At 47.0% G+C, this 24,466-nt stretch overlaps 1 protein-coding gene, 7 non-coding genes and 5 pseudogenes across 8 annotated transcripts; all 13 read left to right on the forward strand.

The window, feature by feature from the left end:
- The first annotated feature begins 1,184 nt into the window (after positions 1–1,184).
- On the forward strand, positions 1,185–7,344 carry LOC125719165 (uncharacterized). Its single transcript, XM_048993704.1, has 3 exons — positions 1,185–1,278; positions 1,721–1,957; positions 2,041–7,344. The coding sequence occupies exons 1-3, from the start codon at positions 1,185–1,187 to the stop codon at positions 6,168–6,170; spliced, it is 4,461 nt and encodes a 1,486-aa protein (XP_048849661.1). The 3' UTR covers positions 6,171–7,344.
- A 1,191-nt stretch (positions 7,345–8,535) lies between these two features.
- LOC125736692 (5S ribosomal RNA) lies at positions 8,536–8,654 on the forward strand. Its single transcript, XR_007395966.1, has one exon. It is a non-coding gene; the product is annotated as a 5S ribosomal RNA (ribosomal RNA).
- A 1,078-nt stretch (positions 8,655–9,732) lies between these two features.
- On the forward strand, positions 9,733–9,851 carry LOC125731473 (5S ribosomal RNA; annotated as a pseudogene).
- Positions 9,852–10,927: 1,076 nt separating this feature from the next.
- On the forward strand, positions 10,928–11,046 carry LOC125734607 (5S ribosomal RNA). The gene has a single exon (XR_007393912.1). It is a non-coding gene; the product is annotated as a 5S ribosomal RNA (ribosomal RNA).
- A 1,080-nt stretch (positions 11,047–12,126) lies between these two features.
- Positions 12,127–12,245, forward strand: LOC125732140 (5S ribosomal RNA; annotated as a pseudogene).
- Positions 12,246–13,322: 1,077 nt separating this feature from the next.
- LOC125731417 (5S ribosomal RNA) lies at positions 13,323–13,441 on the forward strand (annotated as a pseudogene).
- Positions 13,442–14,515: 1,074 nt separating this feature from the next.
- Positions 14,516–14,634, forward strand: LOC125731591 (5S ribosomal RNA; annotated as a pseudogene).
- Positions 14,635–15,711: 1,077 nt separating this feature from the next.
- Positions 15,712–15,830, forward strand: LOC125732028 (5S ribosomal RNA; annotated as a pseudogene).
- Positions 15,831–16,895: 1,065 nt separating this feature from the next.
- LOC125734777 (5S ribosomal RNA) lies at positions 16,896–17,014 on the forward strand. The gene has a single exon (XR_007394080.1). It is a non-coding gene; the product is annotated as a 5S ribosomal RNA (ribosomal RNA).
- Positions 17,015–19,945: 2,931 nt separating this feature from the next.
- On the forward strand, positions 19,946–20,064 carry LOC125736904 (5S ribosomal RNA). The gene has a single exon (XR_007396171.1). It is a non-coding gene; the product is annotated as a 5S ribosomal RNA (ribosomal RNA).
- A 1,077-nt stretch (positions 20,065–21,141) lies between these two features.
- LOC125730910 (5S ribosomal RNA) lies at positions 21,142–21,260 on the forward strand. The gene has a single exon (XR_007391204.1). It is a non-coding gene; the product is annotated as a 5S ribosomal RNA (ribosomal RNA).
- A 1,079-nt stretch (positions 21,261–22,339) lies between these two features.
- On the forward strand, positions 22,340–22,458 carry LOC125734557 (5S ribosomal RNA). The gene has a single exon (XR_007393865.1). It is a non-coding gene; the product is annotated as a 5S ribosomal RNA (ribosomal RNA).
- A 1,079-nt stretch (positions 22,459–23,537) lies between these two features.
- Positions 23,538–23,656, forward strand: LOC125737139 (5S ribosomal RNA). The gene has a single exon (XR_007396406.1). It is a non-coding gene; the product is annotated as a 5S ribosomal RNA (ribosomal RNA).
- Positions 23,657–24,466: the final 810 nt, after the last annotated feature.

The following is a 24,466-nucleotide window of genomic DNA, read 5'->3' on the forward strand; positions in this document are numbered from 1 at the left end:
GAGAATTGGATGACGGAGGCTGGGGTCCACCAGTGCGCGGGCGGTGGAAGCCTCTGTCTGAACAAATGCAGTTGCTAAAAATAGCAGTGGGTAAAGCAGCACAGGAAAAGGGCCGAGAGAGAGAGACGGCAGATGCGTGGAAGCATATGGGTATTGCAGTAAAAAGTGCTGGATACAAACCAGAGGATAGGCAATCATTAGGAGCACTTTTATGGCGTAAGGAAAGGGAGCATAGAGACCTGAAAGATGAGGCAGGACGTGAGCTAGAGAAAGCAAGGGGGTTACAACAGGGAAAGTGGAGAAAAAATGGAGAGAAACAGGAGCAGGAGAGGCAAGCGTGGGCTCGCCTAGCCATTTTCTGGCAGTGTGTCGATCACCTGCATAGGGAAAGTGGAGATAACGACAACTGTGACCCAGCCCCAGCTGGGCAGGGGTCTGGGAAAGGCGACAAGCAACCCCCGGCGTACACCAGCCGTGGGGGTTTTCCCACCGCTCCCCCTGCGCACATGTGTCCAGTAATACATGTTACTGGTGGAACTGTTCAGGTTCAAACGCAGGGAGAAGGGAGCCTCCTAGAAGGGGATTGCTGTAGTGGGGAGGAAAAGGATTCAGATTGTGAAATCTCTAGGGAATCCGAGGGAGAGAGTAAGGGAACCCTGGAAAAGGTATAACTAAACCAGCGTTTCAGGAAAGGGTGATTAGAGAGCAAAAGGAGGAGGCGGCCCAGGGTAATCGGGGCAGCCTCACCCCTCTCCGCGAACGGAGCCGTCTCCAGAGAGGGGAAGTGGAGATTATCGGTGAATTGTCGGGGTATTGTGAGGAAGATGAGGATGAGAAAGTGTTGATAGATTTGGAAGGTGAGCAAGGTGAGGGACCAGAGCAAGGTAAAAGGGAGTCAGGGAGAATGACCCTCAGGTCCCGCACCCTGAAGCAGCAAACAAACCTGAAGCCTAAGCAGTTCCCCTTAAGAAGGGGGGCTTCAGAAGGGCCCAGAGAGATACAAGCCGTTCTCCTTAGGAGACGTGCAGGCACTAGCAGACAAGATGCCCCCTCCTGCAGACGGGGGAGGTCACTGGATGGATAAATTAGACCAGCTGACGCAGGGAACAAAGTTGGCCTTGGGTGATTTCAGAGCAGTGGCTGCGAGGTGCCTCACTAAACATTCTCTGCAGGAAATAGAGGAAATGGCAGGGACACTTACTCGCAGCGACGGTGTGATTCTAACAGACGTAGTGCTGGGCTTGGGGGAAGCCATGCGGGAGATGTTCCCCACCCCAAGTGGGGCTAGCATGCCAAAATTTTCGTGGGAGTCTAAAACACCCCCCAGAGAATATCTGGACAAATGTAAGGAGGATTGGACGCGGAGAACTGGGTGTCACCCGGGGCAGGCGGGGGTTCAGCAGGAGTGGTTCCGGCGAGCGGTCCTGGAAGGTGTCCCTGAGCAAGTGAAAGCAGCTATGTTAGCTAATCCTGACCTCCCAGGCGCTGAGTCCCCCGTGTGGGATAGACATGTGTTGCATCATCTTCAGAGAGCGAGGGACGAGGCCACAAAAGAGGAAGGAGGTCTGAAAGATTTACAGACACAGTTGTTGAAACTGCAGGTGGGAGAAGCGAGACAAAAAGCACAGACTTACAAAAAGAAAGGGCAGGGGAGACAGATGGTGGCAGGAGCACCACCACCCCAGTTCGGCCCATGGGTTGGACAAACCCCCAACTACAGTAATCAGGGTTGGGGTCCCCAGCAATGGGGAAGAGGCCGTGGGGGCCGAGGCCGGGGAGCCGGGAACTGGGGATGGGGCCGGGGTATGTCGCAGAGGTGGCCACCGCAGGGAGCTTGTTTCCGGTGTGGGGCTGTGGGTCATTGGGCCAGGGAGTGCGGAGCAGGACAGGCCCAAGGAGGACCCCCAGCAGGACAAGCGACTGCACCCAATCCACAGGCTGTTCCCGGAGGAGGGCAGTACCCCACCCTTACAGGATCCGAGGACTGGGAGTGGGGAGGCCCCTCCCAGTGACGGTGCCCACGGGTGGCCCGGGACGCAGGGGGGGCAGACCCCATGCTGTCCCTAAAGGTCATGGACAAAGAACTGCCGTTCTTGGTGGACACAGGGGCCACATATTCGACTTTGAATGTGATGCCTAACCAACAACATCTTTCCACCACTACAGTGACCGTTGTGGGCTTCTCCGGGGAGGAGCAGAAACTGCCAGTGACTAAGCCTGTGAGAGTGCGGTTGGGGGGACAGACCTTTCTACACCCGTTTGTGGTCTCCGCTGCAGTGCCTGTGAACCTTCTGGGGCGGGACATGCTGGTGAAGCTGGGAGCTTCAATTCTGTGTAATGCTGATGGTTTGGTTGTCACCCTCCCCGAAGGGACCCGCCTGCCATGTGACGGAGCGACAGGCGGCACCGGGCAGTGGCTGATGCAACCTGTGTCACAACATCCGGTGGCTGACATCTACTGGGGCCTCCTGCAGCCTAGCCCGGCGGGTATCCTGGCGGTGTACTCCGCGTGGCGCTCCTGGATCTCCCTCCTGGAACCCTACGTTCCTCCGCCCGACCCCCCACATGTGACATTGTTTTATGACCGAAATTCCATAGAATGGTATGGGGACCTGTTTTCTGAGCAACTGGAAGGCCACGAGTGGCAAGTTGCTTCCCAAAACATTTATGTAGGTCCCGAGGGGGTGGCCTCAGCAGTCCACCTGTCTCCTGAGCAACTGCCCTGGTACAGGATGGGAGAGGAGGCGGTGCCACACGTCTCTCTCGCCCTACATCCTAAGCATCAGGCTAAAGATTTAGGCCCAATGGTGAAAAGAGCCACTTCAGCTACGGACTGGGTTCTCACCCAGATCCCTCAAATCTCGTACTCCCCCTCCTGCAGTTCCTACTGTATTCAAACTAAGGTGACAGACACAGCCAGGTTACAGCATGAACAATTGTCTAGGGACCATGGTAGGGAAAAGATGGATCATCCCGGTGCAGCAGCACTACTGGCTTCTCTGCCAGACTCACTGTGGTCCACCAGCCCCACTGATGTTGGTTTGGTGGACTGCACGCCCGTCGACTTCCTACTGCACCCCAGTGCTGGACCCCTCTGGGTCAAGCAATATCAACACAAACCAGCGGCAGAGGAAGGGATAGCAGAGACTGTAGCCGGTCTCTTACGGGCGGGTGTATTAGAAGGGTCCACCTCTCAGTGGAATACTCCTATACTCCCAGTAGAGAAGGCAGGAACAGGCAAGTATCGTATGGCGCACGACTTGCGTGCTATCAATGAGCTGCTGCTGACTCCCACTGTTCCGGTTCCTAATCCCTACGTCGCTCTCACCAATCTTACGCCGTCCCAAACATGGTTCACTTGCATTGATCTGGCTAATGCTTTCTTTTCTGTACCACTAGCACCCCACTGCAGGGACGTATTCTCGTTCACGTACAGGGGATGCCAGTTCAGGTACACGCGACTCCCACAGGGATTTGCTCTGTCTCCTGGGATTTTCAACCAGGTGTTGAAGCAGTCGTTGCAGGGCTGCCATCTCCCGGATGGGGTCACCCTCGTCCAGTACGTCGATGACTTGCTTATCGCGGCCCCGACAGCGGAGGCGGCACTCGAGGCAACGCGGTCAGTGCTCCTCTGGCTGGCAGAAAAAGGATTTAAGGTCAGTAAGGATAAGATACAGGTGGCCCGGACGGTGGTGTCCTTCCTGGGAAGGGTCCTGTCAGGTAAGGGAACAGGGCTCTCTCCGGCCCATCGGTCAGCCATCCTGAGTCACCCTAAACCAATTATTGTGAAGGACATGTTGTCCTTTTTGGGACTGACCGGATACAGCCGAACTTACATTGCAGATTACACAGGTCTGACGCAACCACTGAGGGCTCTGGTGCGGCCACATGGCCTGCGGAGCCTCAGCGCCACTCTGACGTGGGATCAACCTGCAGAGGAGGCTTTCATCACTCTCAAGCAGAGGTTGGCTCAAGCAGCTGATTTGGCGTTACCTGATTATTCTCTCCCGTTTCATTTAGATGTTTCTGAAACTGGAGACGTCGTGAACGCCGTCTTGTTTCAGAAAAAGGGGGGAGAGAGGAAGGTATTGATGTATATTAGCACCAAACTCGACACCACAGAACAGCGACATCCGTCATGCACCAGACATGTGGCAGGAGTGGCAAAAGCCGTGCAGAAAACAGCACACATTGTGATGGGCCATGCCCTACACATCCTGACCACGCACAGTGTGGTGGCCTATGTGAACTCACAAACGTTCACAATGACGTCTCTAAGACAGCAGAGGCTCAGCAAAATCTTAGAGGCACCACATTTCACTTTTGTCCATGAGGGCATCAACATGGCTGATCGAATGGGGGGCGGGGCACCCCACGAATGTGAGGCCAGGGTTAGGAAAGAGGAAAAGGTCAGGGAGGACCTAGCAGCCGAACAGATAGAAGGTACGGAGGAGTGGTTTACTGATGGATGTTGTTTTCGAACAGAGAGTGGAAGTTTGCAAGCAGGGTTTGCAGTGGTAGCGAGGGAAGGCCTGGGATTCAGGACACTGAAAGCAGAGAGACTGGAGGGGGCCCAATCGGCCCAGAGAGCGGAGATCAGGGCAGTCATTGAAGCTTTAAAATTGGCCGAAGGTAAAGCAGTCACCCTCTATTCAGACTCAGCGTATGCGGTGGGGGCTGTGCATGTGGAACTCAGCCAGTGGCTGAGGGCTGGGTTCTTAACGGCAGGAAACAAACCGATTAAGCATGAGGCAGATATGAGAGAGTTAGCGGAGGCATTGATGCTTCCGGAGAAAATAGCTGTGGTAAAGTGCAAAGGACATGAGGGGTCAGGGACAGTGATAGCACGAGGCAATCAAGCAGCAGATGCGGAAGCAAAAGTGGCAGCGGGGTATGAGGTAAGCAGGCAGATGGTTACAGTAGAAGAGGAACTGGAGGGACAGGGCAGGCTGACCTCAAGCAGGATCCGAGTCATGCAGGCGCAAGCCTCCCCAGAGGAGAAGAACATGTGGGCAGAAAAGGGGGGCATAGAAACAGAGGGCCTGTGGTGTAATAGGGAGGGGAAGCCAGCCCTCCCTATGGGAATTAGGCAACAGGTCATAGAGGAGGCACACGGTGTGGGGCATGTGGGGACAGGACAGATGCTTCACAATTTGAGAGCATGGTGGCATCCGTTCCTGAAGGATATGGTAAAGGAGTTTGTGAGAAGCTGTGAGATATGTGCGCTGCACAACCCAAGACCCACGGTAAAACCAGAAAAGGGTCAGTTTCCAGCATGTCATAGGACTGGAGAGGAAATAGTCCTAGACTACACCGACATGATAATACCGGTGCGTGGGATGCGATATGTGCTGATGTGTGTGGATGCATTCTCAGGGTGGCCAGAAGCCTGGCCCACTAGGAGAGAAGACGGGGCCTCGGTGGTGAAGTTCCTAGTAAACCACTATATACCCAGGCATGGGTTCCCCGAGAGGGTGAGGTCAGACAATGGTTCACATTTCAAAAGCGAGGATCTGCAGAAGGCAGAAAGGGCGTTGGGACTTAAACATGCATTCGGGACAGTGTATCATCCTCAGTCCCAGGGGAAGGTGGAACGCATGAACCAGACGGTCAAACAAAAATTGGCAAAAATCTGTGCACAGACTAAATTGAATTGGGTTGAGGCATTACCCCTGGCACTAATGTCAATCAGGTGCTCCATAAATCGGGGAACAGGGTTCACTCCGTTCGAGTTGCAGACAGGACGACAATTCCCAGGGCCCTACGGAGGACTCGAGGGGAAACCTGAACAAGGAGGGGTAAGCACGGCCAAAGCATATTATGAGGAGTTACAGGTGCTGGTGACAGATTTCTCCAAGCAGGTTCAGGAAACGAGACCAGGGGCCCAGCCAGCCAAGCCACATACAGCGGAGTGGGTCCTTCTGAAGGTCATCAAAAGGAAGTGGTCAGAGCCCAGGTGGACCGGCCCCTTCCAAGTCACGGAACGGACGTCTCACGCAGTGCGGCTGAAAGGCAAAGGTGAAACCTGGTACCATTGGAGCCAGTGCGCAGCGGTAGCAGAGCCCAGCAGATCACTCGCCGAGATCCAGGAGGACCTCGCCGACAGCGCAAAGCAACCCGGTTCGGCTGAACCGGCAGTAACTCAGGTCCCAGCAGTAGGGGCAGAATAATCCCCTGACCTGAGGCAACCAGCAGGGTAGTCCACCCCTGACTGAAAGAAGACGACTACACCTCATCCACCAGAGAAAGATCGGGACCAGGATGACGATGATCAAGATAAAAAGGGGGACTGCGGGGGGAAAACAAGTAATGTGTGGGATATATATCCTTACTAACCCGCTGATGTTAATGCTCATGCTCTCTTCCACTGCCCAGGCTCTCCCGTGGGGAACACCGACCAGGTGCGAGGATAAGTGGGGGGGGCTACTGTTGCGATACACGAAAGGGACCCCCACCACGTTCCTGTTTGACCTTTGTGACGTGATTGACTGTGGGGGGCAAAATGCCTCCTACAGGGGGTATGACGTATGGTTGTGCGATTCCCAAAGGTTCAATGAGGCGTGTCAGGAGGGGGTCATCGGCCTGTCTCTGGTTAGTCTGGAGCGCCCTCTGTAAGTAGTGATCTCCTTGCGGAGATCAAAAGGGGGATACCGCAAAATTTCGCACAAAGCCATCCAATCATTAGAACCCGTAGTGATCTCCTTGCGGAGATCAAAAGGGGGATACCGCAAAATTTCGCACAAAGCCATCCAATCATTAGAACCCGTAGTGATCTCCTTGCGGAGATCAAAAGGGGGATACCGCAAATTTTCGCGCAAAGCAATGTAATCATTAAAACCAGTAATGATCTCTTAGTAGAGATCAAAAGGGGGAATTGAAGGGGGGCTAGGCCGCGTGCTAACCTCTGTCACACTGAGAATGGGGAACTAACTGGAACTGGAACATAGGCAGGACAAAAAGGGGGGCTCCGGCCCTCCTCGAAGTGCAAGTAAATTTAGAAAAGCAGAAGGTACATTGACAGGGTCGCGGTAACATTAAGCTTACGCTTGACATGCGGGGACATAACAAGGGAGGGGGTCGCTGACGCTGCTAAATTGCAACATAACAAGACAAGGTAAAAGGGAACGGGTGTGGGGACTAACGCCAGCAATTTCAAAACAACACTTGTATGTTACGCCAACTGGAAAAATACCAACAAGAACAGTAAACGCCCTGTTTGGGTTATAAAAACCAGACCCTGACAAGAGATATTGAGCTACTCTTGGTATGTACTGTTTTGTGCATCTAAGTGTGCTCCCGGATTTAAATCTGTGACGTCATTAAAGAGAGCTGACTTGCAACCAACCTTCGCCTCAGACTGCATCCTTCCCTCATCAACGGACTCGGTGGAGTCTAACTCCAACAGTCTGGTTAGTACTTGGATGGGAGACCACCTGGGAATACCAGGTGCTGTAAGCTTTTCTCACTTTTACTTTGTACAGGGGGCGCTCCACTTCACGATTAATTTAAATCTATCACTCCCCTTCCATTTTACTATTTTATATATATATATATTTTTTTTTCTATCATTCCTAAAGGCAGCTTTTAGAAACCGTTTTACTCTAAATACTTCCTGGTAATTCTAGGTGCTTTAAGCTGTTCGTGCCTTTATTCCACCAGTGCGCGATCTTCTCACAAACTTGAAGACTGTCACTCCCCATTCACGTTTTACAACTTATTGTTAATGATAAAGAGACAGCTTTTTACACACAGTTTTAAACAAAGTACTGATATTATTCCTCTTCAACTGACCGCTTTGTTTTCTATGCAAAAACCACTTCGCCACAGAAGACTCGATATTATTGGCATAGCAAGTTCTGCTCTTCTCCTTTCAAAACTTGCTAAAAGCTGTATTTAAAAGAACAGATTGGCCGGGGTAATTCACACCCTTCAATGCCAGCTTAATGTTTAGGTTAGTGGGAATCACAGAGGAATTAGGGATGGAAACTTCTTTGCTGGTGGTAGAAGCGGTCTGGTGAATTTTTAGAGAGAAGAGGCCGTCGATGTTTGAATGTAGAAAATAGTTCTGGCTGCAGCCTGCAGTATGGACTTGTTGGTGTGTGTAGCTCCCAGTGTTCTGACAGCGCGACGTTTTGGGGAAGCATGTGATTCAGCAGCTACCAGTGGGCTTTGTGCAGCGGAGATTTTGTGGCTGTTAGCGGAGTTGATAACAGAGGGTCGTTAAGAGAAGCCTACATGCAGTAGGCAAAGGAGTAATGTTTGCTGGCGGGGGACGTGCGGCGATTAACCTGTGCGGTAGTGAAAAGGAGTTAAAAAGAAGGAAGTGTGCGGATGCGGAAAGAATGGAATAATTGTGGTAGGCTGCCGGCTGAGTAGTTTGGTGAATGTTTGGTGTGGGTCCGGCGCTGCCGATTGGATGGTGGGGCTGCAGTGTGAGTCAGATAAAAAAAAAAAAACAGGAGTAGGATCCAATGGGACTAACTGGCATGTATAGAGGCGTGTAATGCAAAAGGGCTGTTTTTGGTAGTTTTTCTCGCTCACGGCCATACCACCCTGAACACGCCCGATCTCGTCTGATCTCGGAAGCCAAGCAGGGTAGGGTGTGGTTAGTACTTGGATGGGAGACCACCTGGGAATACCAGGTGCTGTAAGCTTTTCTCACTTTTACTTTATACAGGGGGCGCTCCACTTCACGATTAATTTAAATCTATCACTCCCCTTCCATTTTACTATTTTATATATATATATTTTTTTTTCTCTCATTCATAAAGGCAGCTTTTAGAAACCGTTTTACTCTAAATACTTCCTGGTAATTCTAGGTGCTGTAAGCTGTTCGTGCCTTTATTCCACCAGGGCGCGATCTTCTCACAAACTTGAAGACTGTCACTCCCCATTCACGTTTTACAACTTATTGTTAATGATAAAGAGACAGCTTTTTACACACAGTTTTAAACAAAGTACTGATATTATTCCTCTTCAACTGACCGCTTTGTTTTCTATGCAAAAACCACTTCGCCACAGAAGACTCGATATTATTGGTATAGCAAGTTCTGCTCTTCTCCTTTCAAAACTTGCTAAAAGCTGTATTTAAAAGAACAGATTGGCCGGGGTAATTCACACCCTTCAATGCCAGCTTAATGTTTAGGTTAGTGGGAATCACAGAGGAATTAGGGATGGAAACTTCTTTGCTGGTGGTAGAAGCGGTCTGGTGAATTTTTAGAGAGAAGAGGCCGTCGATGTTTGAATGTAGAAAATAGTTCTGGCTGCAGCCTGCAGTATGGACTTGTAGGTGTGTGTAGCTCCCAGTGTTCTGACAGCGCGATGTTTTGGGGAAGCATGTGATTCAGCAGCTACCAGTGGGCTTCGTGCGGCGGAGATTTTGTGGCTGTTAGCGGAGTTGATAACAGAGGGTCGTTAAGAGAAGCCTACATGCAGTAGGCAAAGGAGTAATGTTTGCCGGCGGGGGACGTGCGGCGATTAACCTGTGCGGTAGTGAAAAGGAGTTAAAAAGAAGGAAGTGTGCGGATGTGGAAAGAATGGAATAATTGTGGTAGGCTGCCGGCTGAGTAGTTTGGTGAATGTTTGGTGTGGGTCCGGCGCTGCCGATTGGATGGTGGGGCTGCAGTGTGAGTCAGATAAAAAAAAAAAAAAACCAGGAGTAGGATCCAATGGGACTAACTGGCATGTATAGACGCGTGTAATGCAAAAGGGCTGTTTTTGGTAGCATCTCTCGCTTGCGGCCCTACCACCCTGAACACCCCTGATCTCGTCTGATCTCGGAAGCTAAGCAGCGAAGGGTCTGGTTAGTACTTGGATGGGAGACCACCTGGGAATACCAGGGGCTGTAAGCTTTTCTCACTTTCACTTTATACAGGGGGCGCTCCACTTCACGATTAATTTAAATCTATCACTCCCCTTCCATTTTACTATTTTATATATATATATATTTTTTTCTCTCATTCATAAAGGCAGCTTTTAGAAACCGTTTTACTCTAAATACTTCCTGGTAATTCTAGGTGCTGTAAGCTGTTCGTGCCTTTATTCCACCAGGGCGCGATCTTCTCACAAACTTGAAGACTGTCACTCCCCATTCACGTTTTACAACTTATTGTTAATGATAAAGAGACAGCTTTTTACACACAGTTTTAAACAAAGTACTGATATTATTCCTCTTCAACTGACCGCTTTGTTTTCTATGCAAAAACCACTTCGCCACAGAAGACTCGATATTATTGGCATAGCAAGTTCTGCTCTTCTCCTTTCAAAACTTGCTAAAAGCTGTATTTAAAAGAACAGATTGGCCGGGGTAATTCACACCCTTCAATGCCAGCTTAATGTTTAGGTTAGTGGGAATCACAGAGGAATTAGGGATGGAAACTTCTTTGCTGGTGGTAGAAGCGGTCTGGTGAATTTTTAGAGAGAAGAGGCCGTCGATGTTTGAATGTAGAAAATTGTTCTGGCTGCAGCCTGCAGTATGGACTTGTTGGTGTGTGTAGCTCCCAGTGTTCTGACAGCGCGATGTTTTGGGGAAGCATGTGATTCAGCAGCTACCAGTGGGCTTCGTGCGGCGGAGATTTTGTGGCTGTTAGCGGAGTTGATAACAGAGGGTCGTTAAGAGAAGCCTACATGCAGTAGGCAAAGGAGTAATGTTTGCCGGCGGGGGACGTGCGGCGATTAACCTGTGCGGTAGTGAAAAGGAGTTAAAAAGAAGGAAGTGTGCGGATGCGGAAAGAATGGAATAATTGTGGTAGGCTGCCGGCTGAGTAGTTTGGTGAATGTTTGGTGTAGGTCCGGCGCTGCCGATTGGATGGTGGGGCTGCAGTGTGAGTCAGATAAAAAAAAAAAAACCAGGAGTAGGATCCAATGGGACTATCTGGCATGTATAGACGCGTGTAATGCAAAAGGGCTGTTTTTGGTAGCATCTCTCGCTTACAGCCATACCACCCTGAACACGCCCGATCTCGTCTGATCTTGGAAGCTAAGCAGGGTAGGGTCTGGTTAGTACTTGGATGGGAGACCACCAGGGAATACCAGGTGCTGTAAGCTTTTCTCACTTTTACTTTATACAGGGGGCGCTCCACTTCACGATTAATTTAAATCTATCACTCCCCTTCCATTTTACTATTTTATATATATATATTTTTTTTTCTCTCATTCATAAAGGCAGCTTTTAGAAACCGTTTTACTCTAAATACTTCCTGGTAATTCTAGGTGCTGTAAGCTGTTCGTGCCTTTATTCCACCAGGGCGCGATCTTCTCACAAACTTGAAGACTGTCACTCCCCATTCACGTTTTACAACTTATTGTTAATGATAAAGAGACAGCTTTTTACACACAGTTTTAAACAAAGTACTGATATTATTCCTCTTCAACTGACCGCTTTGTTTTCTATGCAAAAACCACTTCGCCACAGAAGACTCGATATTATTGGTATAGCAAGGTCTGCTCTTCTCCTCCTTTCAAAACTTGCTAAAAGCTGTATTTAAAAGAGCAGGTTGGCCGGGGTAATTCACACCCTTCACTGCCAGATTAATGTTTAGGTTAGTGGGAATCACAGAGGAATTAGGGATGGAAACTTCTTTGCTGATGGTAGAAGTGGTCTGGTGAATTTTTAGAGAGAAGAGGCCGTCGATGTTTCAATGTAGAAAAATGTTCTGGCTGCAGCCTGCAGTATGGACTTGTTGGCGTGTGTAGCTCCCAGTGTTCTGACAGCGTAACGTTTTGGGGAAGCATGTGATTCAACAGCTACCAGTGGGCTTCGTGCGGCAGAGATTTTGTGGCTGTTAGCGGAGTTGATAACAGAGGGTCGTTAAGAGAAGCCTGCATGAGGTAGGCAAAGGAGTAATGTTTGCCGGCGGGGGACGTGCGGCGATTAACCTGTGCGGTAGTGAAAAGGACTTAAAGAGAAGGAAGTGTGCGGATGCGGAAAGAATGGAATAATTGTGGTAGGCTGCCGGCTGAGTAGTTTGGTGAATGTTTGGTGTGGTTCCGGCACTGCCGATTGGATGGTGGGGCTGCAGTGTGAGTCAGATAAAAAAAAAAAAAAACAGGAGTAGGATCCACTTGGACTAACTGGCATGTATAGAGGCGTGTAATGCAAAAGGACTGTTTTTGGTAGTTTTTCTCGCTCATGGCCGTACCACCCTGAACACGCCCGATCTTGTCTGATCTCGGAAGCCAAGCAAGATAGGGTCTGTTTAGTACTTGGATGGGAGACCTACTGGGAATACCACGTGCTGTAAGCTTTTCTCACTTTTACTTTATACAGGGGGCACTCCACTTCACGATTAATTCAAATCTATCACTCCCCTTCCATTTTACTATTTTATATATATATTTTTTTTCTTTCATTCATAAAGGCAGCTTTTACACACCGTTTTACTCTAAATACTGCCTGGTAATTATAGCTGCTGTAAGCTGTTCGTGCCTTTATTCCACCAGGGCGCGATCTTCTCACAAACTTGAAGACTGTCACTCCCCATTCACGTTTTACAACTTATTGTTAATAATAAAGAGACAGCTTTTTACACACAGTTTTAAACAAAGTACTAATATAATTCCTCTTCAACTCACCGCTTTGTTTTCTATGCAAAAACGACTTCACCACAGAAGACTCGTTATTATTGGCATAGCAAGGTCTGCTCTTCTCCTCCTTTCAAAACTTGCTAAAAGCTGTATTTAAAAGAGCAGGTTGGCCGGGGTAATTCACACCCTTCAATGCCAGCTTAATGTTTAGGTTAGTGGGAATCACAGAGGAATTAGGGATGGAAACTTCTTTGCTGGTGGTAGAAGCGTTCTGGTGAATTTTTAGAGAGAAGAGGCCGTCAATGTTTGAATGTAGAAAATTGTTCTGGCTGCAGCCTGCAGTATGGACTTGTTGGTGTGTGTAGCTCCCAGTGTTCTGACAGCGCGACGTTTTGGGGAAGCATGTGATTCAGCAGCTACCAGTGGGCTTCGTGCGGCGGAGAGTTTGTGGCTGTTAGCGGAGTTGATAACAGAAGGTCATTAAGAGAAGCCTGCATGCGGTAGGCAAAGGAGTAATGTTTGCCGACGGGGGACGTGCGGCGATTAACCTGTGCGGTAGTGAAAAGGAGTTAAAGAGAAGGAAGTGTGCGGATGCGGAAAGAATGGAATAATTGTGGTAGGCTGCCGGCTGAGTAGTTTGGTGAATGTTTGGTGTGGTTCCGGCACTGCCGATTGGATGGTAGGGCTGCAGTGTGAGTCAGATAAAAAAAAAAAAAAACAGGAGTAGGATCCACTTGGACTAACTGGCATGTATAGAGGCGTGTAATGCAAAAGGGCTGTTTTTGGTAGTTTTTCTCGCTCACGGCCGTACCACCCTGAACACGCCCGATCTCGTCCGATCTCGGAAGCCAAGCAAGATAGGGTCTGGTTAGTACTTGGATGGGAGACCTACTGGGAATACCAGGTGCTGTAAGCTTTTCTCACTTTTACTTAATACAGAGGGCACTCCACTTCACGATTAATTTAAATCTATCACTCCCCTTCCGTTTTACTATTTTATATATATATATTTTTTCTTTCATTCATAAAGGCAGCTTTTACACACCGTTTTACTCTAAATACTGCCTGGTAATTATAGCTGCTGTAAGCTGTTCGTGCCTTTATTCCACCAGGGCGCGATCTTCTCACAAACTTGAAGACTGTCACTCCCCATTCACGTTTTACAACTTATTGTTAATAATAAAGAGACAGCTTTTTACACACAGTTTTAAACAAAGTACTGATATAATTCCTCTTAAACTCACCGCTTTGTTTTCTATGCAAAAACCACTTCGCCACAGAATATTCGATATTATTGGCATATTATCTGCTCTTCTCCTCCTTTCAAAACTTGCTAAAAGCTGTATTTAAAAGAGCAGGTTGGCCGGGGTAATTCACACCCTTCAATGCCAGCTTAATGTTTAGGTTAGTGGGAATCACAGAAGAATTAGGGATGAAAACATCTTTGCTGGTGGTAGAAGCGGTCTGGTGAATTTTTAGAGAGAAGAGGCCGTCGATGTTTGAATGTAGAAAATTGTTCTGGCTGCAGCCTGCAGTATGGACTTGTTGGGGTGTGTAGCTCCCAGTGTTCTGACAGCGCGACGTTTTGGGGAAGCATGTGATTCAGCAGCTACCAGTGGGCTTCGTGCGGCGGAGATTTTGTGGCTGTTAGCGGAGTTGATAACAGAAGGTCATTAAGAGAAGCCTGCATGCGGTAGGCAAAGGAGTAATGTTTGCCGACGGGGGACGTGCGGCGATTAACCTCTGCGGTAGTGAAAAGGAGTTAAAGAGAAGGAAGTGTGCGGATGCGGAAAAAATGGAATAATTGTGGTAGGCTGCCGGCTGAGTAGTTTGGTGAATGTTTGGTGTGGTTCCGGCACTGCCGATTGGATGGTGGGGCTGCAGTGTGAGTCAGATAAAAAAAAAAAAAAACAGGAGTAGGATCCACTTGGACTAACTGGCATGTATAGAGGCGTGTAATGCAAAAGGGCTGTTTTTGGTAGTTTTTCTCGCTCACGGCCGTACCACCCTGAACACGCCCGATCTCGTCTGATCTCGGAAGTCAAGCAAGATAGGGTCTGGTTAGTACTTGGATGGGAGACCTACTGGGAATGCCAGGTGCTGTAAGCTTTTCTCACTTTTACTTAATACAGGGGGCACTCCACTTCACGATTAATTTAAATCTATCACTCCCCTTCCGTTTTACTATTTTATATATATATTTTTTTTCTTTCATTCATAAAGGCAGCTTTTACACACCGTTTTACTCTAAATACTGCCTGGTAATTATAGCTGCTGTAAGCTGTTCGTGCCTTTATTCCACCAGGGCGCGATCTTCTCACAAACTTGAAGACTGTCACTCCCCATTCACGTTTTACAACTTATTGTTAATAATGAAGAGACAGCTTTTTACACACAGTTTTAAACAAAGTACTAATATAATTCCTCTTCAACTCACCGCTTTGTTTTCTATGCAAAAACGACTTCAACACAGAAGACTCGTTATTATTGGCATAGCAAGGTCTGCTCTTCTCCTTTCAAAACTTGCTAAAAGCTGTATTTAAAAGAGCAGGTTGGCCGGGGTAATTCACACCCTTCAATGCCAGCTTAATGTTTAGGTTAGTGGGAATCACAGAGGAATTAGGGATGGAAACTTCTTTGCTGGTGGTAGAAGCGGTCTGGTGAATTTTTAGAGAGAAGAGGCCGTCAATGTTTGAATGTAGAAAATTGTTCTGGCTGCAGCCTGCAGTATGGACTTGTTGGTGTGTGTAGCTCCCAGTGTTCTTACAGCGCGACGTTTTGGGGAAGCATGTGATTCAGCAGCTACCAGTGGGCTTCGTGCGGCGGAGATTTTGTGGCTGTTAGCGGAGTTGAGAACAGAAGGTCATTAAGAGAAGCCTGCATGCGGTAGGCAAAGGAGTAATGTTTGCCGGCGGGGGACGTGCGGCGATTAACCTGTGCGGTAGTGAAAAGGAGTTAAAGAGAAGGAAGTGTGCGGATGCGGAAAGAATGGAATAATTGTGGTAGGCTGCCGGCTGAGTAGTTTGGTGAATGTTTGGTGTGATTCCGGCACTGCCGATTGGATGGTGGGGCTGCAGTGTGAGTCAGATAAAAAAAAAAAAAAAAAACAGGAGTAGGATCCAATGGGACTAACTGGCATGTATAGAGGCGTGTAATGCAAAAGGGTTGTTTTTGGTAGTTTTTCTCGCTCACGGCCATACCACCCTGAACACGCCCGATCTCGTCTGATCTCAGAAGCCAAGCAGGATAGGGTCTGGTTAGTACTTGGATGGGAGACCTACTGGGATTACCATGTGCTGTAAGCTTTTCTCACTTTTACTTTATACAGGGGGCGCTCCACTTCTCGATTAATTTAAATCTATCACTCCCCGTCTATTTTACTATTTTATATATTTCTTTTTTCTCTCATTCATGAAGGCAGCTTTTACACACGTTTTACTCTAAATACTGCCTGTTAATTATGCTGTAAGCTGTTCGTGCCTTTATTCCACCAGGGCGCGATCTTCTCAGAAACTTGAAGACTGTCACTCCCCATTCACGTTTTACAACTTATTGTTAATAATAAAGAGACAGCTTTTTACACACAGTTTTAAACAAAGTACTGATATAATTCCTCTTAAACTCACCGCTTTGTTTTCTATGCAAAAACCACTTCGCCACAGAATATTCGATATTATTGGCATATTATCTGCTCTTCTCCTCCTTTCAAAACTCGCTAAAAGCTGTCTTTAAAAGAGCAGGTTGGCCGGGGTAATTCACACCCTTCAATGCCAACTTAATGTTTAGGTTAGTGGGAATCACAGAGGAATTAGGGATGGAAACTTCTTTGCTGGTGGTAGAAGTGGTCTGGTGAATTTTTAGAGAGAAGAGGCCGTCGATGTTTGAATGTAGAAAATTGTTCTGGCTGCAGCCTGCAGTATGGACCTGTTGGCGTGTGTAGCTCCCAGTGTTCTGACAGCGCGACGTTTTGGGGAAGCATGTGATTCAACAGCTACCAGTGGGCTTCGTGCGGCGGAGATTTTGTGGCTGTTAGCGGAGTTGATAACAGAAAGTCATTAAGAGAAGCCTGCATGCGGTAGGCAAAGGAGGAATGTTTGCTGGTGGGGGACGTGCGGCAATTAACCTGTGCGGTAGTGTAAAGGAGTTAAAGTGAAGGAAGTGTGCAGATGCGGAAAGAATGGGATAATTGTGGTAGGCTGCCGGCTGAGTAGTTTGGTGAATGTTTGGTGTGGGTCCGGCGCTGCCGATTGGATGGTGGTGCTGCAGTGTGAGTCAGATAAAAAAAAAAAACCAGGAGTAGGATCCAATGGGACTAACTGGCATGTATAGACGCGTGTAATGCAAAAGAGCTGTTTTTGGTAGCATCTCTCGCTTACGGCCATACCACCCTGAACACGCCCGATCTCGTCTGATCTCGGAAGCTAAACAGCGTAGGGTCTGGTTAGTACTTGGATGGGAGACCACCTGGGAATACCAGGTGCTGTAAGCTTTTCTCACTTTTACTTTATACAGGGGGCGCTCCACTTCACGATTAATTTAAATCTATCACTCCCCTTCCATTTGACTATTTTATATATATATATTTTTTTTTCTCTCATTCATGAAGGCAGCTTTTAGAAACCGTTTTACTCTAAATACTTCCTGGTAATTCTAGGTGCTGTAAGCTGTTCGTGCCTTTATTCCACCAGGGCGCGATCTTCTCACAAACTTGAAGACTGTCACTCCCCATTCACGTTTTACAACTTATTGTTAATGATAAAGAGACAGCTTTTTACACACAGTTTTAAACAAAGTACTGATATTATTCCTCTTCAACTGACCGCTTTGTTTTCTATGCAAAAACCACTTCGCCACAGAAGACTCGATATTATTGGCATAGCAAGTTCTGCTCTTCTCCTTTCAAAACTTGCTAAAAGCTGTATTTAAAAGAACAGATTGGCCGGGGTAATTCACACCCTTCAATGCCAGCTTAATGTTTAGGTTAGTGGGAATCACAGAGGAATTAGGGATGGAAACTTCTTTGCTGGTGGTAGAAGCGGTCTGGTGAATTTTTAGAGAGAAGAGGCCGTCGATGTTTGAATGTAGAAAATAGTTCTGGCTGCAGCCTGCAGTATGGACTTGTTGGTGTGTGTAGCTCCCAGTGTTCTGACAGCGCGACGTTTTGGGGAAGCATGTGTAGGAATTATTAGCTCAGGTAAATTTTAATATCTCCACCAATATGTTTTGAAATTAATTAACTTTTAATTAATTATTATTTAATGCTGATTATTAACCAATTGTTATGCCGAATGGTCGGCTCCTCCAAACTCAATTGTGAATCCCCGATATCTGTTAATGTGAGACTTAAATGGGATTCATTAATAACCAGTATCGCTTAATAAGCTGGGTTAGTGGGCTCGTCCAGCGAGCTGCGTCACCAGGTAATGTAAACGATCGGTAGCGAAGCTCCCCTCACGGCCGATGAGAGAGAGTCTCGCGATATTTCAGGCGAGTTTAGAGGTTTCAGAGCGTAGTAGCCAGATCGCACAGAGGCAGGGACTATTGTGAGCACTCAATGACGGAGGCTGAAGTTGTGTAAAAAGACATGCATTTATTCCTACAACTAACATAAGACAGACATTACACCTAACAAACAATAAACATGAAATAACGGAATAGACACAAACGATGTAATCATGAAAATGCAATGACCAGATTTAAAATGATTAACCTGAAAAGGGAAAACTGTTCTGCAAAGCAAGCAGTTTGTAGGAATATAAACCTAAAGGAATATAGCAGATGAATAGGACAGTTTAGGTTGTTAGAAAGGAAAGGAAGTTGGTTTACTTGGATGCAGGAAAGAGGGAGGTCTTTGCAGTTGGTTGCAGTGGCTGATGAGCTGATGGGTGATGGCTCTCAGGGAGGCGCGGTGTTTGCAGCGGTTGTTGGAGTGGAGTCCCTCCGGTTCTTTCTTCTGGTGAAGCTTGGGCTGAGTTGCAGTTCTTTGGGTCTTCACCGACGGGCTTTAAGAACGCTGCTTGTTTCTCCGTGTTCTTCTCTTTTTCTCCGCCTTTCTCCTCTTTGTTCTGAGGTGCCAGGTTTTATAGCATAAGGTTCGTGATTAGGAGTGACCAGGAATTCGAGTCCTGGACCAATGGCTGACCATCCATTTGGCGGGCTTTCGGAAGGGGGTCGGTATCAGTCCTTTTGGGATTTATGACCAGACTGACTTCTCTGGTAATTGTGATTTTCATTAGGCTGGTGTAACTTTTGATATGTCCACTTTTGTGGTAACCATTGACCAGATTTGGAAACTGGAGTGATTTTCCTTCGGTTTGATACCAAACATGCCGTACCAGCCTAGCGGTTCACACCAAATACCATCTGTGATGATTAATTAATGATTACTTATATTATGCTATTATGTTATGTTCTATTACTCACACCAGTATATGGTACAGGTGGTTTAGGTTGTACCTCAACAGATATTACCCTTTATACAGACATTATATGACATATTCTCATGTCATAAGCACATCTTACCCTTAGATAGGCATGGTAGAATACAAAGATCAGATAAGGGTTGCCGAGGAATGTGGCAAAGAAAAGGGGGGGGGGAGAAGGTTTGTCAAACAAAGAAAAAGAATCTCCAAAAGTTAAGACACATTCGAACATAACCTGTACATATCTGTATATTAAGACTAGTAGTCAAGAGTAAATACATAAACAGATATACAAAAGCCAAACTTAAAAGAAACTTTCTGTGGGGTGCTGGGTGAGTGGTATGTAAGGCAGGACGTCGGGGGATGGGGTTGTGTGCCAAGTCGAGGGGCCCCTGTCCCTGGGGATCCACTCTGCTCTCTGTAGGTTGTTAAAGCTTTGGGCAATAAAAGTTGGAGTGCTGGCCTCCCTGGTTATCTATGTGTGTGGGGTCACAAACCCCCCTTTGGGGCCTAGGTCGATGTGTGCCTTCTCGTACCAGGGTAGGCCTTGTCTCAGGCCACCTGGAATTTAAGCTTTGTGATATGTGCATGTGTGATCCTACACATGTGATTCAGCAGCTACCAGTGGGCTTCGTGCGGCGGAGATTTTGTGGCTGTTAGCGGAGTTGATAACAGAGGGTCGTTAAGAGAAGCCTACATGCAGTAGGCAAAGGAGTAATGTTTGCTGGCGGGGGACGTGCGGCGATTAACCTGTGCGGTAGTGAAAAGGAGTTAAAAAGAAGGAAGTGTGCGGATGCGGAAAGAATGGAATAATTGTGGTAGGCTGCCGGCTGAGTAGTTTGGTGAATGTTTGGTGTGGGTCCGGCGCTGCCGATTGGATGGTGGGGCTGCAGTGTGAGTCAGATAAAAAAAAAAAAAACAGGAGTAGGATCCAATGGGACTAACTGGCATGTATAGACGCGTGTAATGCAAAAGGGCTGTTTTTGGTAGCATCTCTCGCTTACGGCCATACCACCCTGAACACGCCCGATCTCGTCTGATCTTGGAAGCTAAGCAGGGTAGGGTCTGGTTAGTTCTTGGATGGGAGACCACCTGGGAATACCAGGTGCTGCAAGCTTTTCTCACTTTTACTTTATACAGGGGGCGCTCCACTTCACGATTAATTTAAATGTATCACTCCCCTTCCATTTTACTATTTTATATATATATATTTTTTTTTCTCTCATTCATAAAGGCAGCTTTTAGAAACCGTTTTACTCTAAATACTTCCTGGTAATTCTAGGTGCTGTAAGCTGTTCGTGCCTTTATTCCACCAGAGCGCGATCTTCTCACAAACTTGAAGACTGTCACTCCCCATTCACGTTTTACAACTTATTGTTAATGATAAAGAGACAGCTTTTTACACACAGTTTTAAACAAAGTACTGATATTATTCCTCTTCAACTGACCGCTTTGTTTTCTATGCAAAAACCACTTCGCCACAGAAGACTCGATATTATTGGCATAGCAAGTTCTGCTCTTCTCCTTTCAAAACTTGCTAAAAGCTGTATTTAAAAGAACAGATTGGCCGGGGTAATTCACACCCTTCAATGCCAGCTTAATGTTTAGGTTAGTGGGAATCACAGAGGAATTAGGGATGGAAACTTCTTTGCTGGTGGTAGAAGCGGTCTGGTGAATTTTTAGAGAGAAGAGGCCGTCGATGTTTGAATGTAGAAAATTGTTCTGGCTGCAGCCTGCAGTATGGACTTGTTGGTGTGTGTAGCTCCCAGTGTTCTGACAGCGCGACGTTTTGGGGAAGCATGTGATTCAGCAGCTACCAGTGGGCTTCGTGCGGCGGAGATTTTGTGGCTGTTAGCGGAGTTGATAACAGAGGGTCGTTAAGAGAAGCCTACATGCAGTAGGCAAAGGAGTAATGTTTGCCGGCGGGGGACGTGCGGCGATTAACCCTGTGCGGTAGTGAAAAGGAGTTAAAAAGAAGGAAGTGTGCGGATGCGGAAAGAATGGAATAATTGTGGTAGGCTGCCGGCTGAGTAGTTTGGTGAATGTTTGGTGTGGGTCCGGCGCTGCCGATTGGATGGTGGGGCTGCAGTGTGAGTCAGATAAAAAAAAAAAAACCAGGAGTAGGATCCAATGGGACTAACTGGCATGTATAGACGCGTGTAATGCAAAAGAGCTGTTTTTGGTAGCATCTCTCGCTTACGGCCATACCACCCTGAACACGCCCGATCTCGTCTGATCTTGTAAGCTGAACAGGGTAGGGTCTGGTTAGTACTTGGATGGGAGACCACCTGGGAATACCAGGTGCTGTAAGCTTTTCTCACTTTTACTTTATACAGGGGGCGCTCCACTTCACGATTAATTTAAATCTATCACTCCCCTTCCATTTTACTATTTTATATATATATATATTTTTTTTCTCTCATTCATAAAGGCAGCTTTTAGAAACCGTTTTACTCTAAATACTTCCTGGTAATTCTAGGTGCTGTAAGCTGTTCGTGCCTTTATTCCACCAGGGCGCGATCTTCTCACAAACTTGAAGACTGTCACTCCCCATTCACGTTTTACAACTTATTGTTAATGATAAAGAGACAGCTTTTTACACACAGTTTTAAACAAAGTACTGATATTATTCCTCTTCAACTGACCGCTTTGTTTTCTATGCAAAAACCACTTCGCCACAGAAGACTCGATATTATTGGCATAGCAAGTTTTGCTCTTCTCCTTTCAAAACTTGCTAAAAGCTGTATTTAAAAGAACAGATTTGCCGGGGTAATTCACACCCTTCAATGCCAGCTTAATGTTTAGGTTAGTGGGAATCACAGAGGAATTAGGGATGGAAACTTCTTTGCTGGTGGTAGAAGCGGTCTGGTGAATTTTTAGAGAGAAGAGGCCGTCGATGTTTGAATGTAGAAAATAGTTCTGGCTGCAGCCTGCAGTATGGACTTGTTGGTGTGTGTAGCTCCCAGTGTTCTGACAGCGCGACGTTTTGGGGAAGCATGTGATTCAGCAGCTACCAGTGGGCTTCGTGCGGCGGAGATTTTGTGGCTGTTAGCGGAGTTGATAACAGAGGGTCGTTAAGAGAAGCCTACATGCAGTAGGCAAAGGAGTAATGTTTGCTGGCGGGGGACGTGCGGCGATTAACCTGTGCGGTAGTGAAAAGGAGTTAAAAAGAAGGAAGTGTGCGGATGCGGAAAGAATGGAATAATTGTGGTAGGCTGCCGGCTGAGTAGTTTGGTGAATGTTTGGTGTGGGTCCGGCGCTGCCGATTGGATGGTGGGGCTGCAGTGTGAGTCAGATAAAAAAAAAAAAAAAACAAGAATAGGATCCAATGGGACTAACTGGCATGTATAGACGCGTGTAATGCAAAAGGGCTGTTTTTGGCAGCATCTCTTGCTTACGGCCATACCACCCTGAACACGCCTGATCTCGTCTGATCTTGGAAGCTAAGCAGGGTAGGGTCTGGTTAGTACTTGGATGGGAGACCACCTGGGAATACCAGGTGCTGTAAGCTTTTCTCACTTTTACTTTATACAGGGGGCGCTCCACTTCACGATTAATTTAAATCTATCACTCCCCTTCCATTTTACTATTTTATATATATATTTTTTTTTTTCTCTCATTCATAAAGGCAGCTTTTAGAAACCGTTTTACTCTAAATACTTCCTGGTAATTCTTGGTGCTGTAAGCTGTTCGTGCCTTTATTCCACCAGGGCGCGATCTTCTCACAAACTTGAAGACTGTCACTCCCCATTCACGTTTTACAACTTATTGTTAATGATAAAGAGACAGCTTTTTACACACAGTTTTAAACAAAGTACTGATATTATTCCTCTTCAACTGACCGCTTTGTTTTCTATGCAAAAACCACTTCGCCACAGAAGACTCGATATTATTGGCATAGCAAGTTCTGCTCTTCTCCTTTCAAAACTTGCTAAAAGCTGTATTTAAAAGAACAGATTGGCCGGGGTAATTCACACCCTTCAATGCCAGCTTAATGTTTAGGTTAGTGGGAATCACAGAGGAATTAGGGATGGAAACTTCTTTGCTGGTGGTAGAAGCGGTCTGGTGAATTTTTAGAGAGAAGAGGCCGTCGATGTTTGAATGTAGAAAATTGTTCTGGCTGCAGCCTGCAGTATGGACTTGTTGGCGTGTGTAGCTCCCAGTGTTCTGACAGCGTGACATTTTGGGGAAGCATGTGATTCAACAGCAACAAGTGGGCTTCGTGCGGCGGAGATTTTGTGGCTGTTAGCGGAGTTGATAACAGAGGGTCATTAAGAGAAGCCTGCATGAGGTAGGCAAAGGAGTAATGTTTGCTGGTGCGGGACGTGCGGCGATTAACCTGTGCGGTAGTGAAAAGGACTTAAAGAGAAGGAAGTGTGCGGATGTGGAAAGAATGGAATTATTGTGGTAGGCTGCCGGCTGAGTGGTTTGGTGAATGTCTGGTGTGGGTCCGGCGCTGCCGATTGGATGGTGGTGCTGCAGTGTGAGTCAGATAAAAAAAAAAAAAAAACAAGGAGTAGGATCCAATGGGACTAACAGGCATGTATAGACGCGTGTAATGCAAAAGGGCTGTTTTTGGTAGCGTCTTTCGCTTACGGCCATACCACCCTGAACACGCCAGATCTTGTCTGATCTTGGAAGCTAAGCAGGGTAGGGTCTGGTTAGTACTTGGATGGGAGACCACTTGGGAATACCAGGTGCTGTAAGCTATTCTCACTTTTACTTTATACAGGGGGCGCTCCACTTCACGATTAATTTAAATCTATCACTTCCCTTCCATTTTACTATTTTATATATACATTTTTTTTTCTCTCTCTTTCATAAAGGCAGCTTTTAGAAACCGTTTTACTCTAAATACTGCCTGGCAATTCTAGGTGCTGTAAGCTGTTCGTGCCTTTATTCCACCAGGGAGCGATCTTCTCACAAACTTGAAGACTGTCACTCCCCATTCACGTTTTACAACTTATTGTTAATGATAAAGAGACAGCTTTTTACACACAGTTTTAAACAAAGTACTGATATAATTCCTCTTCAACTCACCACTTTGTTTTCTATGCAAAAACCACTTCGCCACAGAAGACTCGATATTATTGGCATATTATCTGCTCTTCTCCTCCTTTAAAAACTTGCTAAAAGCTGTATTTAAAAGAGCAGGTTGGCCGGGGTAATTCACACCCTTCAATGCCAGATTAATGTTTAGGTTAGTGGGAATCACAGAGGAATTAGGGATGGAAACTTCTTTGCTGGTGGTGAATTTTTAGAGAGAAGAGGCCGTCGATGTTTGAATGTAGAAAATTGTTCTGGCTGCAGCCTGCAGTATGGACTTCTTGGTGTGTGTAGCTCCCAGTGTTCTGACAGCGCGACGTTTTGGGGAAGCATGTGATTCAGCAGCTACCAGTGGGCTTCGTGCGGCGGAGATTTTGTGGCTGTTAGCGGAGTTGATAACAGAGTGTCGTTAAGAGAAGCCTGCATGCAGTAGGCAAAGGAGTAATGTTTGCCGGCGGGGGACGTGCGGCGAT

Source organism: Brienomyrus brachyistius, chromosome 2 (assembly GCF_023856365.1).
Source record: "Brienomyrus brachyistius isolate T26 chromosome 2, BBRACH_0.4, whole genome shotgun sequence".
Classification (NCBI taxonomy): Eukaryota; Metazoa; Chordata; class Actinopteri; order Osteoglossiformes; family Mormyridae; genus Brienomyrus; species Brienomyrus brachyistius.